The 18,731-nt window shown below is 43.0% G+C and overlaps 1 protein-coding gene across 1 annotated transcript in view; it reads left to right on the forward strand.

The window, feature by feature from the left end:
* Positions 1 to 18,731, forward strand: part of FBXW9 (F-box and WD repeat domain containing 9) — an 869,916-nt gene that overhangs the window by 173,098 nt on the left and 678,087 nt on the right. The window contains exons 5-6 of the mRNA XM_044082395.1: positions 8,035 to 8,147; positions 10,791 to 11,212. Of these exons, the coding sequence (XP_043938330.1) occupies positions 8,035 to 8,147; positions 10,791 to 11,212 (535 nt within the window). The remainder of the gene's footprint in view (positions 1 to 8,034; positions 8,148 to 10,790; positions 11,213 to 18,731) is intronic.

Consider the following 18,731-nt stretch of genomic DNA (forward strand, 5'->3'; position numbering starts at 1 on the left):
CATTACAATTGTCATATATGCAAGGTGTCTGCAGTCTTCCAAGGACACATTGCGTATCTTTGTTTTGGTGATTAGAGCAACCCTCCTGACCCTTTAAGCCTTCCAGGACTCCCCTCTCCAAGGTGCATTTGCTGTCCACTCTGATAGCATTCCCATGGTTCTTTAAATCAACAAACACTTAGAACTCAGTCCTCCCCTTGTGTTGAGAAACCTTGAAAGTGTGAGAGTAGACGTTTCAGTCAGACCAATTTTTTGTAGTCGGACATATTTTGATGTGTGTGTTTGGGTGCTCATCTCAGTTACTGCCTTCTGATGCCTCACAAATGGTTCTGCGTACCTCTGGTAGCCATGAAGCTGCTTTGGGAATGAGACAAGTTTTTCTGTGAATCTGTTGTCACTCCAACCAACTCTATAGCCATCAACTATTTCTACATCATCACCCCGTTAGAGGGATAACCCAGGCATATTCTTATCCAGAAGTAGTTTCCTGGCCTCCACTGCATCCCCCCACATAAATTTCATCGGCGGATGCGGTTCATCCAGACTGCTGCAAAAAGTTAGTCATTGCCATAACTTCTTGTTGGCCTTGACCAATCTGGTCTCTTCTTCTGCCTCACCATTTAGAGAACTCTGGCTGCATCCTCCCAAGATGCTATGGATCGCCTTCATTGGGTAAGTCTTGACCAGACTACCATTCCCCAGGTTAACCTCATTGCTTCTCCAGCTTTGAAGTATCAACCTGTCTGTTTCTTCACTAGTTGTTCAGATCATCTCCTCAGCACAAAAGTCTAGCACTTAGAAGACCTATAAAGACAAATGTACAATTTTGTTCTGTTAAGGCTGCAGCCAAGGGACTGGTCTCCTTTTCAGGCCCTGTCCCTTCTGTTCTCTTTTACTTTGCTTAGATTTTTTTTCTGGTCCAAGTTATTCCTCCATTAAAGTGCACCTTGTTACCATTTACAGTTTCTCAGTATTTCAGGTTTTGTTAAATGTTTATAAAACCTTTCTAAAAGGTACACTGTTAATTAAGTTTTCTGTATGGGATCTGGTACTGCCTTGGAACTTGTACTTCATGTAGGAAAAGCTGACTACCCCCTTTCAAGAGAAGAATTGAGTTACTTTTCTTAGAAGATTATTTTCCTGGCTGCTGTTAATTTCTTCAGAATTTCTGAGGTGTTCACTTTATCATTTGACACTTAATATTTGATAGTTCATACAGCCAGGATCATTTTCCAGTCTTCTTGTTCATTTTTGCCACCTCAAGCAATATATCCATCTATCAGTCTTTTACCTGCTGTGCTGTAATCGGGTGGAGGGATCTTCGCCATTGTTTGTGTCCCATCAACTAATGCTTTTCGTAGGGAGAATAGAACCCATCCACAATGATAGCCAACTGTTTGTGTATTTTTCTAAAAGAACGATGACTGCCTTGACTGTATGTAGTTCTGTTATAACAAGTACAGGAAGCCTTCTATTAGGCAGTGAAGGCTTATTCTGTTAGCACAGATGTTCATCGTGTTTCACTGTTGCAGTCATTACTCTTGGGTTATCCTGCTGGCAGGCTACCCTCAGTCTGCCAGAATTCCAAAGTCTAGGTCCGGCGTCGGTTGCTGTCGCCTCTTCCCTAATGTCAGTGCGCCAGGGGTATAAAAGATGCAGCCGACGCCATTTTCTTCAGTCTTTCTTGCCGCGCGGTGCCCGAAGCAAAAGCAGTTCACAAGTGCCGGTCGGCCGACTCCTGAGATTTTCAAATCTGAATTTCAGAACCGAAATCTTCATTAAAGCTAAGTACCCCGTTGGGGAAACTTTTTTCTTGCTCCAGATCGATGTCAGAAGAAGTTAACAATTGTATTTCTTGTGGGAAGCAAATACCTCATAAGGATTTTCACTCTTACTGTATTCCTTGCCTAGGCCCTGATCACAATGTTACTAGCTGTCGGTTTTGTGCTAGATTCAACCAACGCACTATCAAGCGTCAGTTCGATTTTGCATTTCATTACTTTGGCCGAAGATTTAATTATATAATGCCGGCGGAACAGCCGACATCTGGAGTTTACAAAAAACGCAAGGACAAGGATAGGCATCCGAGGTACAAAACCGACGACGAAACCTCTTCTAGGCCAGTCGCCGGTTCGCCGGTTCTCAGTGAGGCGCTTTCGCAGCCCCTGGTGCCCGCTACCTCAGAGCCACAGGCCGCTACTGACTCCCACGTGGAGCCGACTGGGTCTCTGGAAACTCAAGGTATTGGACACTCGGAAATCAATCCCTCAGATGGGTCCGGAGCCGCTGAGCAGGCATCGGCTTCTGAGGGTGTCTTCAGACCTACACAACTATATGTAAAGCCATCCTCGGCTTCAAAGACAAAAACTAAAGCAGCTCTAAAGACAAAGAAACAAGTACAGCATTCTCCTATTCAGACTTCCATGCCTAAAAAACAGATGCTCAAAATGGCCAAAGACCTAATTACTTTGATCAGGGGTTCCCATCCCCCTCCTGATAAGAGGCCTAGGCAAGAGACAGAGTATGTTTCTTCTGATCAGGTATCTATTTCCTCTAATTCCTCTTTTGAACAGGATGCTTCCCTATTAGGATTCTGATGCTGAAGAATCCATTCCTTCAGCCTTTCCTCCTGAGGACTATTCTTTCGGGGAAACAATACATACTATGAGGGAGCATTTCCACTGGGAGAGCCAAGAATATTCTGAGTCTACGAAAAGGCTCAGAGACTTTCTGCTTCTTCCTCAGCACAGACCCCTTGCCATTCCACCTGTTCTAGACATTGTAGATGATGTATTTTCTGAGTCCGGACTGTCCCCTGACTCTTTACCCCCTGCACCTGCTAAGCCAGACAGATACAACAGGGTCCCGGATTCTCATAAATTCCTATGTAAAAACCCCGCTGCAGACCCAGAAACTATTTCTCAGGGTCCCAAGGGGGTTTAGGCTTCCACTGCAAAAAAAACCCTGTCCCTTCTGATAGGGATTTTAGGGCTCTAGACAGATGGGGGATAAAAGTATACTCTTCTGCCACCCTGGCTGTAAGGGCTTTAAATTGTCAATTTCATGTGCTTAAATATCAGCAATATTTAATGTCACTACTTAAACAGAAAATGTTGACAGATACGGAATGTTCAGAGAACAAGGAATTGCAGGATTTATTGCATGCGACTGCACAAGTGGGAAAGCATACTTTGCAATGTGGTTATGATTCACTGGAGGCCTCTTGCAGGGCCGCTGTTACAGGTAGTGTTATTAGAAGGCATGCTTGGTTAAAGGAACAGAATCTGCCTGATCATGTCAAAGCAAAATTATTAGATGCACCATTACAGCATGATACTTTGTTTGGTACTAAAGTAGAAGAGGTGTTGAAAAAAATGGAGGCTAAAGCAAAATCCATGCAGACAGTCAAGGATTTCTTACAGGTACAGCCACCCAGGTTTAGCAGGAACTGGCCTTCTAAAAATTTGTCCTTTCCAGTCTCAGACAGACCACAAAGATACAGGCGTCCCAGAGGCAGATCTCAGCCCCAAGGCTTATACAAGCCTAAACAATGGGATGCTCCTACCTCCAAAAGTGGAGAAGACAAATCACAAAACAGTCCCAATGACTTTCCTCTACCAGTTCCAAGCAGTTTTCTTTTGACAGCCCCCTTAGGGGGAAAACTAGCACTTTTTTCATCAAATTGGCAAATGATTACCCAAGACAAATGGGTCCTGAACATAGTGTCCCAAGGCTACAGGTTCCATTTTTACACTCTACCAAGGTCAAAGGGCATGCCAGATCTGCCACACAATCAATGGGCAGAGGCACAAAAACAAATTACAGCCCTCATGGACATGAGGGCCATTCAGCAAGTACCATAACAAGAGCAGGGGCAAGGATTTTACTCCAGACTTTCCCTAGTACCCAGGAAGGACAAAACCTGAAGACCAATTTTGGACCTGTCTATACTAAATACGTTTCTGGAAGTTCCAAAATTCAAGATGTTGACTCTTCAGCAGCTACTGCCCATGCTGGGCAAGAGGGCTTGGCTAGTAACTTTGGACCTAAAAGAGGCATACCTGCATGTCCCAATCACACAATCTTGCAGAAGATACCTTGGATTCATAGCATGATCAATGCATTACCAATTCTCTGCACTGCCCTTTGGCTTATCTACTGCGCCCAGGGTCTTTACAAAATGCTTGGCACCAGTAATTGCGTTTTGCAGCCAAAAAGGAATTCAAATATATCCCTACTTGGACGACTGCCTAATTCAAGTAGAGAACAAAGACACTCTCTTAAAGAATCTGGCATTTGTAAAGACATTACCAATTGGCCTAGGGTTCACAGTAAACAAAAAGAAATCAAAACTAGTGCCCTCTGAAGAGATAATATTCCTGGGTGCAAGCTTAAATATAACTGCCCAGATGGCTTATCTCATGCCAGACAAGCAAAACCAACTGACTACTTACTTCAAGAAATTGGCAACAAAAACCCGCTTATCTGCAAGGAAAATCCTGCAGGCCTTGGGTTTCATGGCATCCTGCATTCTACTAATTCCATATGCCAGAGTGCATATGAGGAAACTACAATGGTATCTGAAAAGTGTTTGGACTCGGCATTGCCACAGCCTGGAGACAGTAATTGCAGTCATTCCCTGCCTACAGCAGGAGTTTCAGTGGTGGGCAGAAGCCTGTCACCACAACAAGGGTCTGCCATTCAGTTTACCCACAGCCAGACAGACACTGACAACGGATGCACCAGATTATGCCTGGGGGGCCCATATGGCAGGAAAATGTATTCAGGGCACATGGCCTGCAAACTAGCTCTTCAAAATGCCCTGACCGCTTTCAAGGACCTGCTTCATCCAGGACAATTACTGATAAAGACAGACAACACTATGGTCATGTGGTACATAAACAAGCAGGGAGGTACTCATTCCTACCCCCTCTGCAGACAAGCAATGACCTTATGGGACACAGCATTCGCCTTTCAAGTTCACCTGCAAGCACAATTCCTGCCAGGAAAAACAAATACTCTGGCAGACAAACTAAGCAGAAACCTCATGGATCCCCACAAATGTAAACTGGATCCTCAAGTCTTCAGGATGATAATAAGGAAATGGGGATGCCCAGACATAGATCTATTTGCCTCCCCTCAAAACTGACAATTGCAGAGATTTTGCACAAGGATTTACCACAAGCAAGTATGGAAAGTGGACGCCCTGTCATTCAGCTGGAAAAATCTAACAGTATATGCTTTTCCCCCGCTATCTCTCCTTCCCAGAGTACTCCTAAAGGTTAGACAAGAGAAGCCAAAAATGATTCTGATTGCACCAGACTGGCCACGCCAGCACTGGTACCCAATCCTAAAGAGCTTGTCTTAAGGTCCAGCATGGATATTGCCTCAAACTTCTCCCTTGCTGACCCAACAAAACAATCAGATCCTGCACAGCCATCTCAGGACCTTAAATCTGGCAGCATGGCGGATAATATAGCCATTCAGAACACTCCTCTTTCAAAAGCTGTTATGGATGTTATCTTGGAGGCCAGGAGGCCCAGTACCAGAAAATCTTATGCAGAAAAATAGAAGAGATTCCGTGTTTGGAACCAGGAACAAGACATTGACACGTCTGTACCAAACATTCCTCAGATTTTACAATACCTGACTGAGATGCTGAACAAAGGCCTTTCTTTCTCATCAATTAAGATTCATGCCTCTGCCATTTCTGCACATTACAATATGGAACCACCTATCTTTTCTCATCCTTTAATAAGGCAGTACATCAGAGGGGCCAAAAACATTAGGCCTCCAAGGAGAGCACCAGTTCTGGCCTGGGACCTCAATTTTGTTTTGGAAAAACTCACACTGCCTCCTTTCGAGCCAGCATCAACAGCGGATATTAAATTCTTATCCAGGAAAACAGCTCTGTTCCTAGCCATAACCTCTAAAGGCGAGTCTCTGAGTTACAAGCACTCATGGCTGTGGAACCTTTCATCATTTTTCATCCAGACATGGTTTCTCTGAGGACAAACACTACATTTATGCCTAAGGTGGTGTCCAGTGTGGCCCTCAATCAAACCATTCACTTGCCTACCTTTTACCCAATTCCACAGAACAAGGGTGAGAAAATTCTGCATTCTTTGGACATACACAGGCAGTTACGCTTCTACTTCGACAGAACTAAAGCTTTCAGAAAGACTGAGCAACTTTTAGTGTCTTATGCTGCAAGATCACAAGGAAAGGCTATCTCAAAACAGATTATTTCTAAATGGATAGGACATTGCATCTGTTTCTGCTATTCTCAACATGGCAAATCAGTACCTAAGGGCATTAGGCCTCATTCCACCAGAGCAGCAGCCACTTCAGCAGCCTTATTCAGAGGAGTACCAACCAAGGAAGTCTTAGAGGCTGCAACTTGGAGTTCAGTGCACACCTTTTCAAAGCACTACCACTTGCCTCTCTACTGTAAGTCCAGAGCAGGTTTCGCCACTGCAGTTCTGCAGGGCCTCGTAGCCTCTCCTAATCCTATTTAGCCCAGCCATCCTTCCTCAGCTTTGGGATTCAACCCAAGAGTAATGACTGCAACAGTGAAACACGATGAATATAGTACAGTTGTGTACCTACCATAAATGTAGATGTTCGCGTGTATTCACTGTTGCAGTCCAGGTTACCCACCCACCACCCCCCTTTTCTTTGCTGGGACTTATCTGCACTTCTCTATCCTATACAACCTTTTTGGTGTATTTGCTTGTAGATGAAGGAAATGTTGTTTTTGTGTATGCATTTCTTACTTATATATTTTTCAGCCTACCTATTTGGGGCACCTGACATCTGGGGCAAGAAAAACTGAAGAAAATGGCGTCGGCTGCATCTTTTTTTACCCCTGGCGCACTGATGTCAGGGAAGAGGCGACAGCAACTGATGCCGGACCTAGACTTTGGAATTCTGGCCGACTGCGGGTAGCCTGCCAGCAGGATAACCCAAAAGTAATGACTGCAACAGTGAATACACTCGAACATCTACATTTATGGTAGGTACACAACTGTACTTTACCATGACTGTATCTAGTTCTTTTATAACAAGTACAGGAAGCCTTCTATTAGACACTGAAGGCTTATTCTGTTGGAGCAGTTACTATGACTGTATGTAGTTCTGTTATAACAAGTACAGGAAGCCTTCTATTAGGCAGTGAAGGCTTATTCTGTTAGCGCAGTTACTGTGACTGTATCTAGTTCTGTTATAATAAGTACGGGAAGCCTTCTATTAGGCAGTGAAGGCTTATTCTGTTAGTGCAGTTACATGTGCAGTTTTTTCAGAACCTTGGCTGTTGAGGATATTCGTTATTTGTTCTACTGTCAGCCTGTTTGCAAGGTACTATAAAATGGATGTAATGTCCATGTCTCTAGGTTTTCCTTTGGGACTACTGTAGTACAGGATATGTTCCCATAAGGATAACTACCCAGAATACAGAATAACTACTCGAGATGCAGAATGTAATTACCATAATGGTATCTCTGGAAGAGCAGGCCCATTCTGCATAACAACAAGACTGTAGCTGTCGGGCATTAGGACCACTCAGCAGGAAAAGTCTGCCTAATACCTTCCATTATCCCACAATGCACCGCTGTGTGTAGTTTATCTAGGTGTGAGGTAAGGTGCAGGAGTGCATCATAGTTTGGAAAGCTAGAGCTTTGTGGTCCAGTACACAGGAAACAGTAAAAGCTGGGTAGGTATCTTGCAGAGGATGGACTTTTCCTTCCAAATCTTCTGTTGTGATGTGTTATAAACATTTTTTCTGGTTTCTAACCAGTGATTCATTAAAGCTTCAGAAACGATTGTCAGTCATTTTGTAATTAGTATGCTTCTGTTATTTTGTAGAAGGGACAGAACACATTATGAGAGAGAGAGAGAGAGAGAGAGAGAGACAGAGAAAACAAGATGCATGTATGCATAAGAATTAGAATTTTTAGTTATCTTACAGTGTTACAGATATATGTAGCAGTTAATATCCCACTCTGCTGACATATGTATACTTCTGTTGGTATGTAGGGCTGGGTGTGGTCTCTCGCCTCCAGAGAAAACTGTCTGTGTTCTGGATCATGGGACAGCTCCATCAAACTTTGGGACATGGCGAATGATGGTGCGCAGTTTGGCTACATAAGGTATTGGCGTCGTTTGTGTGCTGATGGTTATTTTCATGTTGGAATAGTATGCTTCATCAGGTACCCAGCTAATGAGTATGATGTGAAACACCGTAAACAAGTGAATTTTACAACATGTAACAGACTTCAGAAATGTTTCAGACGCCCAGCCTTCCACAGAAGACACACACACACACACACACACACACACACACACACACACACACACACACACACACACACACACACACACACACACACTCACGCCTAGGGCCAATTTAGAGTGTCCAATCCACGTAACAAAAACAAAAGGCCTCTAAAACTGACTAGGGAACCAAATAATGTGATAAGTAAAGCAGATTAGGAAAAAACACACTGGTTCCACACGACTGAATAAAAGTCACAAGATAATTTATTCCAAGGAAAACAAGTAAGCACTTTCACGGATATCATCCGCTTCATCAGACTACAATAAGAAATGACATTAAAAACTTGCTTATATACATTCAGATAAGCCAGTCAAATAGGCTGATAACTTAATTGCATACTTAACCTCTAAAATGCTGTAACACATTAAAAAACTGGCTCTTAGTATACAGTGTTAATACATTAAAATAGTAGTAGCAGCATAGGTAAGAATTAAGCTAAAATTCAGTAGCATTATAGCAGCAAATTATTGATAAAAATGTGTAAATATATAATTATTTAATAAATTAGTAGAATTGCTAAAATAGTACATACACTATCTGACCTCACAATGACAGAAATAATTCATTAGCAAAAATCAATGTTTAAGAGCTCTAGCCTTGAGAAACGGCTTCAAAGAAACTTTACTATTCAGGCCGGGTGGTTTGTCTGCCTGAAATCTTATAATCCATTTCTGTTAATTTGTTTCAGTTCTATTTACCAAATCACCTCCTCTCATAGTACTATGCATAATTTCTAACACCAAAAACTTAAAGCTATGCCTTGGTCCTTCTTTAGCTACATGCATAGCTAAAGCACTGGTTTCCTTGCCATTTTTAATATCTCTCTTGTGTTCCAATATCCTGTTTTTAAATATTTTATTGGTCTTACCTACATAAAATGCAGGACATCTAGTGCAGTAACAAAAATAAACTGCATTTTTTGTTCGGCAATCAGCATAGAAAGCACGTTCAATCCTAAATCCTAGTGACAGATGCATAAATTGTCCGCCTATATGTATATGAGTACAGGCTAAACATCTCATACAGATATATGTGCCAGTTCTCTCTGGTAAAAATCTGCAAAGGCATGGAATTAAATCTGTAACATAGTTGCTTCTTAAGTGACCTGTTGTTCCTAAATGCAAAATTATGTTGCCCTTCTATTACTCCTTTTAATTTCTGTACTGTGGAAATACTGTCCCAATTATTCCTAACAACATCACAGACTATGTGAATGTCACTCACATAAGTCAAAGGCATCCTTATCTTACCCATAGTATCATTACCTCCTGTAATCATGGGACTGATTGCAGCAGGTGCATCTATGACTACATCACCAGGGGAGTCATTAAAAAATAGTAAGGTTTGCAACTCCCTTTCCTTTCATGCCAAGCTTCAGCAATCAGAGAGTCAATCATACTATGGTTGTAGCCTCTCTCTATAAATTCATGTTTGAGGGTTAGTAGGGCCTCTGTCAGTCTACGGTCATCATTATGCAATCGCATGACACGGAAAAATCTGTCCCCTAAGAACATTTAACTTAGTATGTTTTGGGGTGCATGCTGCTATGATGAAGAATATTATTTTTCCTATACATAGCAGTGGACACAGTACATAGGTCATCTTTGATTACTTTAACATCTAAAAAGTCTATCTCCACCGCTGAGTATTTGTATGTGAATCTTAAAACATTATTAAGCTGATTTAAATAAACAAAAAAACAGTAAACAATGTGTAGTTTTTTTTCAATAAAAATGGAGAGAGGCTCAGTTACCCAGCCTCTACTCGAAACTATCTTTCTCATTGGAGGATTTAAAGTATTCTTATGTACCTTAGGAAGGCAATAGACTATGGGTACAACAGGATATTCAACTTTAAAGTACTCAAATAGCTGTTCTGAGACGATACCAGTTATTAACAAATCAAAAATTAAAAACTGTACTTTATCAATGACGCCTTTCAACATTTTTGTTGAAAAAACCTACACATTGTTTTAAATGAGTGTCATACTATATTGAAAGACACTAAGAGTTTCTTGAATGAGTTGAAAGAGTACACGGAAGTTATAAAGGGCCCTTGTTTCTTCGTCACTTTAGATATAGAGTCTCTCTTCACTGTTATCCCCAATGAATGGGGTATAGACAATGTGAGGGAATTACTGTGTAGGAACAATGTGACGACCAACAAAGTGAACCTTATATGTACATTGCTTGAGATTATCCTCGAGCACAATGTCTTTATTTTTGGGAATTACTATTACATACAGATAATTGGCGTGGCTGTGGGCACAGCCTGTATACACCAGTTTATCCTTGGCTAACTGGGAGGTCTACCATGTGCTTTCCAACAATATTTATTGCAATTGCATTAAATGGAACAAGCGTTTTGTGGATGACATTTTTTTGCAATGGCAACGCACAGAGCAGCAACTGAATGATTTTTTTGTTTATTTGAATCAGCTTAATAATTTTTTAAGATTCACATACAAATACTCAGCAGTGGAGATAGACTTTTTAGATGTTAAAGTAATCAAAGATGATCTATGTACTGTGTACACTGCTATGTATAGGAAAAATGTCAGAAAAAATAATATTCTTCATCATAGCAGCATGCACCCAAAACATACTAAGTTAAATGTTCTTAGGGGACAGATTTTCCGTATCATGCGATTGCATAATGATGACCGTAGACTGACAGAGGCCCTACTAACCCTCAGACATGAATTTATAGAGAGAGGCTACAACCATAGTATGATTGACTCTCTGATTGCTGAAGCTTGGCATGAAAGGAAAGGGAGTTGCAAACCTTACTATTTTTTTAATGACTCCCCTGGTGATGTAGTCATAGATGCACCTGCTACAATCAGTCCCATGATTACAGGAGGTAATGATACTACAGGTAAGATAAGGATGCCTTTGACTTATGTGAGTGACATTCACATAGTCTGTGATGTTATTAGGAATAATTGGGACATTATTTCCAAAGTACAGGAATTAAAAGGAGTAATAGAAGAGCAACCTAATATTGCATTTTAACAACAGGTCACTTAAGAAGCAACTATGTTACAGATTTAATTCCATGCCTTTGCAGATTTTACCAGAGAGAACTGGCACATATATCTGTAGGAGATGTTTAGCCTGTACTCATATACATATAGGCGGACAATTTATGCATCCGTCACTAGGATTTAGGATTGAAAGTGCTTTCTATGCTGATTGCTGAACAAAAAATGCAGTTTATTTTTGTTACTGCACTAGATGTCCTGCATTTTATGTAGGTAAGACCAATAAAATATTTAAAATCAGGATATTGGAACACAAGAGAGATATTAAAAATGGCAAGGAAACCAGTGCTTTAGCTATGCATGTAGCTAAAGAAGGACCAAGGCATAGCTTTAAGTTTTTGGTGTTAGAAATTATGCATAGTACTATGAGAGGAGGTGATTTGGTAAATAGAACTGAGTCAAATTAACAGAAATGGATTATAAGGTTTCAGGCAGACAAACCACCCGGCCTGAATAGTAAAGTTTCTTTGAAGCCGTTTCTCAAGGCTAGAGCTCTTAAACATTGATTTTTGCTAATGAGTTATTTCTGTCATTGTGAGATCAGATAGTGTATGTACTATTTTAGCAATTCTACTAATTTATTAAATAATTTATTATATATTTAGACATGTTTATTAATAATTCGCTGCTATAATGCTACTGAATTTTACCTTAATTCTTATCTATGCTGCTACTATTTTAATGTATTAACACCGTATACTATGAGCCAGTTTTTTAATGTGTTACAGCATTTTAGAGGTTAAGTATGCAATTAAGTTATTAGCCTATTTGATTGGCTTATTTGAATGTATATAAGCAAGTTTTTAATGTCATTTCTTATTCTAGTCTGATGAAGCGGATGATATCTGTGAAAGCGCTTACTTGTTTTCCTTGGAATAAATTATCTTGTGACTTTTATTCAACCGTGTGGAACCAGTGTGTTTTTACCTAATCCACCTACAGCATGTCTTTAGGATGTGGGAGGAAACTGGAGCACCCGGAGGAAACCCACACGACCACAGGGAGGACATGCAGACTCCGCCATCTTGTTTAATTTTTTTGTCTGTTGTATGCATATCCTAAGGTGGATGTATTTTGTATCAAATTACTCTTTTGCATGCTGAAGCAAATATATATTTTTTTACATTCAGTACTTTACAACCAAATGACTTGGGTAATTAATTGCAGTAAAAACTATTTCATGTATTTTTTTAATTATAAGCAGTGTTATTCTTGCATGTTAACAGTTTTAAATTATGAAGGATAATTTCCTTCTAGTAATGAGCTGGTTTAACCTTGAAGGTCTATGTTAAATGTTCGAACATCCAAAATGTCGAACATTACATGGTCGAGACCAAATGTTTGACATTTGGATGTTCGAACATAAAAAAAAAAAAAAAAGGAAACACAGAAAAAAACACTTTAACAGTGTAGGCAGGGGGGCACACCCTCCCTACTTAAATATACCAACTCCGAGACTGCACTTCAGTACAGAAAAGGGAAATTCTCCCTATCTGCACTGTATGGTGCTGTTGAAACTCTTATCTTCGAGCACTCAAAATTTCGAATGTTTAGTCTCAACCGTGGAACGTTCGAAGATTTGACAGGTACCCGAGGTGAGACACTAGTTATGTTCTTTTGTTTATAAAGAAGTTTAGAGAACAAGCCCCTTGACTGCAGATCTGGTAATGCATTTGTGAAGTAGTCTACACTTATGCTCTTATTTGTATATGTTGGATCACAGACTGCTAACTTTATATAGAACTAGTCAAGTGTTGCATATTGTAATAATGTCCACAAAGCAAAGTCACAAGGCATGTCTTGCCAGTGTTTAGAGGTAAATAATTTCTGAAATTAATGGAGAACTAAAAGCAAATACTGCCTCAGATGACATTCAAAAGGAAATTAATTTCAGCTACTGGCACAGTTAAACTTTCAGTGACTAATCTGCTGAAGGTAACAATCTGATGTTGTTAATCTTCGTTCATTCCTTACTGATGGGTTATCGGTTCCATCCTTGGAACCGAGCCGGCCAATATCAAGCTCGTGTCAGCCAAAAACTCTCAAGCCAATGTCCTACCCAGAATGCTGTGCTCAGTTACCCCAGATCTCTTTTGCCACGTTGCTGTACAGCCGTGTCAAGCCACTCTCTCAGCTATGTGTCTAATTTGTTGAAATTTTTATACATTGCTCTTACTTTAAAGTTTTTCAAATAGGGTAGGAAAAATTAGCAGAAACTATCGTATACTTTAGACTCTCTCCCTTTAGTCTTTTTCCCTTTATTACCCTTTTCTTACCTCTGAGGTAATTCTTCATTACCATCATTGGTAATCCTTCCTTTTCTCTTCTTACCCTTTTGGGTAGTCTTTCCTCTTCTTTTTGGTATTGTTAGTCTTCTCCACATCATAATGTCAGATAAGAAAAGTAGTGTTGGTTTTAAGCAGTGTAAGGATTGCGGCCGTAAGTTACCGCTTTCCGATGGCCATGACTTATGTGTCTACTGTCTGAATGTCTCCCACCTTACTATAAATCCCCTGTGTGGGATTTGTAGAAACTTTTCGACCAGGACTCAACGAGAAGAAGAATAAATTAATATTGAAAGGTCTCAAATATCCTTTCTCTGAGACTATTTCTGGGTCGGAGGGCTCATCCCCTCCTGTTAAAACCCGTAAGAGGCGTTCTTCCTCTTCATCATCGAGGTCACTCCCTTCTTCTCCCTCTGGAGATTGCAGACAGTCAATTCATAAGAAGGTGAAATTGATTACTACTTCAGCGCTGCCACCTGTGACCCTGTCAGCTCCAGGCTCATCACCGCCCCAAATTATTCTGGCTCCAGCCATGTCTTCCTTATCGGCACCGGAGTTCCTGGTGCAGACAACTATGGCTCCAACAGGTCTGTCGCAACCCTTACTGGCACCGTCCATGCAGTCCCCTTCGGCACCGTTGGTACAATCCTCTTCAGATGTGAGTATGACGTTTCTGTCCTCCATGGTGCAGACATTTTCGTTGCCGACAAGTTCTTTGGTGCAGTCTTTCTTGGCACCATCCTTATTACCAGTGCAGACACTTTCCTGGACGTCACTGTACCCATTGGGGCAGACTTTTGCCTTTACAGTGCAGACGCCTTCAACATCTGTGGTGCTGACGTCGGCGCAGACTACTTCCACACCATTTTCTTCAGTGCAGGTGTCCTTGGTTCCAGGCTCTGCACCTCATGAATTAGCAAGGATCAAGTATTCTCCTTCCTTGGATCCATTTGCTGGTAATCAATATAGTCCTTTTCTAGAAAGACCAGAATCGCCATCAGCTGTCCTATGAGCCTCTCTGAGCAAGATGTGTTGTGGCTTGTTGACCAGTTGCTTGTGGCCAGAGTTCTCCCTCACCCGTCGAAGTCCACGTTCCCTCCTTCAGGTGAACGTATATCTCCTCAAACTCCAACGTACACTCCTCCAAAGACTTCTACCCAAATTTCAAAGCCTATTACTCCGACAGCAGCTTCCCTTCCTCCGACTCCAATAGTGGATCTCACTTTGGAACCGGAGTCGTCCTTGTGACACTCGGTGCACTGGGGATTGGGCTGCTCTCAGGCTAGTGGCTGTGCTGTGGGGGAGGGCATTCCTGGTTCCACACCGATGTTTTCTATGGCACCCTGCAGGATTCCTCTCTCTCTCATGGTTCACAGTCCTCTTGAGACTCCTGGTCTGGGGGTCGGCTCATCAGGGCGGGGTGTGACCCTGGTTCCGAGGTTGTTGTGCCCAGTTCTGGGCTCCCATCCCTCCTTGGGCAGACCGGCCTTCCAGGCCATGGAGAGGGCGCTTGCCTCCGCTGGCAAACCTCACATGTCTGAGTCCTCTCTCCCCTCTGTGCCGCAACTGTCACAAGCCACAAACACCGGGCACAAGAGCCTCAGGTTTCTCCTCCTGAGGAGACCCCCTCTTTGCAGTCTTTCTCAGAACCTCCCACTGAGGAAGTACCCTGCAAAGCAATGTGCAAGAGGAAGCACATGGACTCCACTGAGGAGTCATTGACTGAAGATACGGATTTTGATGACGGGGAATGGTCCCCACGGTCTCCCTCTGATGAGGTGTCCTTTGGAGACATCCTCGAGATCCTTAGACAGAGGGGTGATTGGAAGTCCTCTAATCCATCCTCTGAGGAATCCGTATTCCTGCAGGCTTTTTGTGCCTGACCCCCTACCTCCTGGGTCACCCCGACGGCCGATGAGCTTGTCCAGCACACATGGAAGGCTCCTGACACCCTGGAAGTGATACCAAGGAGACCGGATAAAATATTATTGCCCCTAGCTGAGCACCCACATTGGTCACGAGATCTTCCAGTAGATGCTATGGTGGTGGTGGCTGCAACTAAGAAGATTTGGCAGAAGAGAGCCAAACTGCCCATCTGCCCAACAAGGAGTCCCGGATGATAAACAGACTAGGGAGGCGTGGGTTTGCTTCATCGACCTTCGCCATAAGGTCTTTAAACTTTTTGGCACACTTTACCAGGTTTCAGAGGGATCTTGTCAACCAGCTGTCTCAAACCTTGGTAGGAGCTGTTTCTGACGAGGTCCGTAACAACGTGACTTCTCAGATAGCCACCCTAGAGTCCATTTCCAACTCTTCCATGCGTCTTATTTCTCACGCAACGGTAGGAGCGGCTAGAGTGGCAGGCGCGGGTATAGTCACCAGACGACATGCCTGGATGCACCTTTGTGACTTCACGAACTCCTTTAAGGTTTCCTTCATGAACGCCCCCATTGAGGCCGCTTCTTTGTTTGGCCCTAAAGTGAGAGATACGCTGGCGAGGTGTGAACAAGATGGCAAGACCCTGTCTGCCATTGGTGTCAGACACTCCACTCCTCAATGATTCTACTCTAGAAATCAGAGGAGCGGGAAGATGTGGCACAGGAAATCACAGGACTCTTTCCGGGATGCACGTGCAGAGTTGTCCCCTAGAGGCAGAGGGGGAAACTCCAATAGAAGATGTCCCTTTCAGGGCAGAGGAGGTCCATGAAGCCGGGGTTCCAGAGATTCCTTCTCTGGCCAACCCTATCAGCAGTCCTGAAGTGTTGCCCAACTGCTCACCTCTGGAAGCGGTCGGGGGTCCTTTCTCCTTGTACCCCGCCGCCTGGCTACCGACTCTTGAATACAACGGATAATATCCAGAGGCAATCATATTCCCTTCCATCTTTGTCCAATCTCATCCAGCGTGTTACCCGATGTTCCACCCAGTCAAAGGGAATCAGCAGCACACGAAATCCAAAAGCTGCTACAAAAAGAGTCATCCAGACGGTCCCTCCAGACCAGATGGAATCTGGATTTTTACTCCAGGTTCTTTTTAGTGCCAAAAAAGACAGGGGACTGGAGACCAATTCCGGATCTCAGCACACTGAACAAATTTTTAAAAACAGAGAAATTCCAGATGGTCTTGGTTCAGTATATCCTTCCTCTTCTGGAAGACGACGATTGGATGTGCTCTGTAGATCTTCAAGATGCATATTATCACATAAAAATGGACAAATGCTCATGAAGATACCTCTGCTTCTGCCAGCAGCCAGTCACTACCAGTTTTGAGCTCTGCCCTTTGGTCTCTGCACAGCCTCCAGAGTGTTCTCCAAATGTATGGCAGTGGTTATCGCTCAGTTGCGACTTCAAGGATTCCAGGCATTTCCATATCTAGATGACTGGCTCCTCACCATCCCCACCAAGTGTTTACTGGAAGAAGCCCTGCACTACACTCTAATCACAGCACAAAACCTGGGAATCACTATAAACTGGGAGAAATCCAACATGACCCCAGCTCAGTCTTTAGAATTCATCAGGGTACTGTTGGACACGAGAAATTGCACAGCAACTCTTCCAGACCACAGGCTTCAAAGAATAAGGCAACAGATTCAGCCACTGCTCTGTCACCACAAATCTCCCATTCGATCTATACTCCAACTCTTGGGGTTAATGGCAGCCTCGATCACCATTGTTCCTCTAGCCAAGTTCCACATGAGGCTCCTTCAGTGGTTACTTCTCGCTCAGTGGTACCCTCTACAGCATCCCTTGTCTTTTCAGACAAGTGTAACTCAGACATGCAAGCAAGAGTTACTCTGGTGGATGTCGCAAATTCCCCAACAATGGTCTCGCCCCTTCAGCCCCCATCAACCGATAGCCATGGTGACCACAGACGCCTCCCTGATGGGGTGGGGGGGCTATGTTAGGGAAACTTGGTCCAAGGCATCTTGCCGGAGACAGAGGCCCTTTTGCATATCAATGTCCTGGAACTGAGGGCGGTGCTACTAGCGTTCTAGGCATTTCATTCCATCCTTCCATCAGGGATTATTGCGATCCAATCAGACAACATGTCAGTGGTCTGGTACATCAACAAACAAGGGGGCACCAGGTCTTGCCCATTATCCGAGAGGCCTTGAGAATATGGCAATGGGTGATAGCTTCCAGCTGCTTTCTAATTGCAACGCACATTCCCGGGAGCTCCAACGTGATAGCAGACAAGTTGAGCAGATGCATTCTACAACCTCATGAGAGGTCCCTCAATCCTATGATAGCAGCAAGAATATTCAACCACTGGGGCCAGCCTTGCTGTGACCTATTTGCCTCCCCAACCAACTACAAGTGCAGCAACTATTTTGCCCTGATACCCCCCTCGGGGACAGTCACCGATAGATGCTGTAGTCCACACTTGGCCCTCAGGTCTACTTTATGCTTATCCTCCTCTTCCCCTCATCTCCCAATTTCTGAAGAAAGCACAACAGTTGAAAAGCAAAGTGATCTTCATTGCTCCATATTGGCCTCAACCAGTCTGGTTCCCCTTCCTCTGGCCTCGCCTGCTAGATCAACCGTGGATCCTCAATCCATCCCCAATGTTGATCTCCCATCCACAGGGTCTGACTCACCCCAATCTAACAATCCTGAAACTGACAGCTTGGTTTCTCCACTTCCAGTGATTGCCAGGCAGGAAAACCTCTCATCCCCTGTGCACAATATTCTTATTGCATCTCCTAAATCGTCCATCAGACTAATCTAGCTTAATAAACGGAAAAGGTTCTCTCTATGGGCAGCGAATAAACAATTTAGACTCCTTGTCAGCCCCAGTTTCAGTGGTTTTGGATTACTTATCACATCTTTTCCACTCTGGGGTGTCTGCCTCTACTATTCATGTGCATTTAGCTGCCATCTCAAATTTCCACATTGGTTTTCAGGATTTTTCACTTATGTCACGTAGACTCTGTAAAACTTTCTTGAAGGGGGTTATCCACCTAAAACCTCCCTTTAAAGAACTGGTACAACCTTTGGATTTGACATTGGTTCTGCAAGCTGTAACAGCCACCCCCTTTGAATCTGCGTTTACATGTGATGTGAAATACCT

The sequence above is a fragment of the Protopterus annectens genome, chromosome 9.part0 (assembly GCF_019279795.1).
Source record: "Protopterus annectens isolate FY-2018-M chromosome 9.part0, PAN1.0, whole genome shotgun sequence".
Classification (NCBI taxonomy): Eukaryota; Metazoa; Chordata; order Ceratodontiformes; family Protopteridae; genus Protopterus; species Protopterus annectens.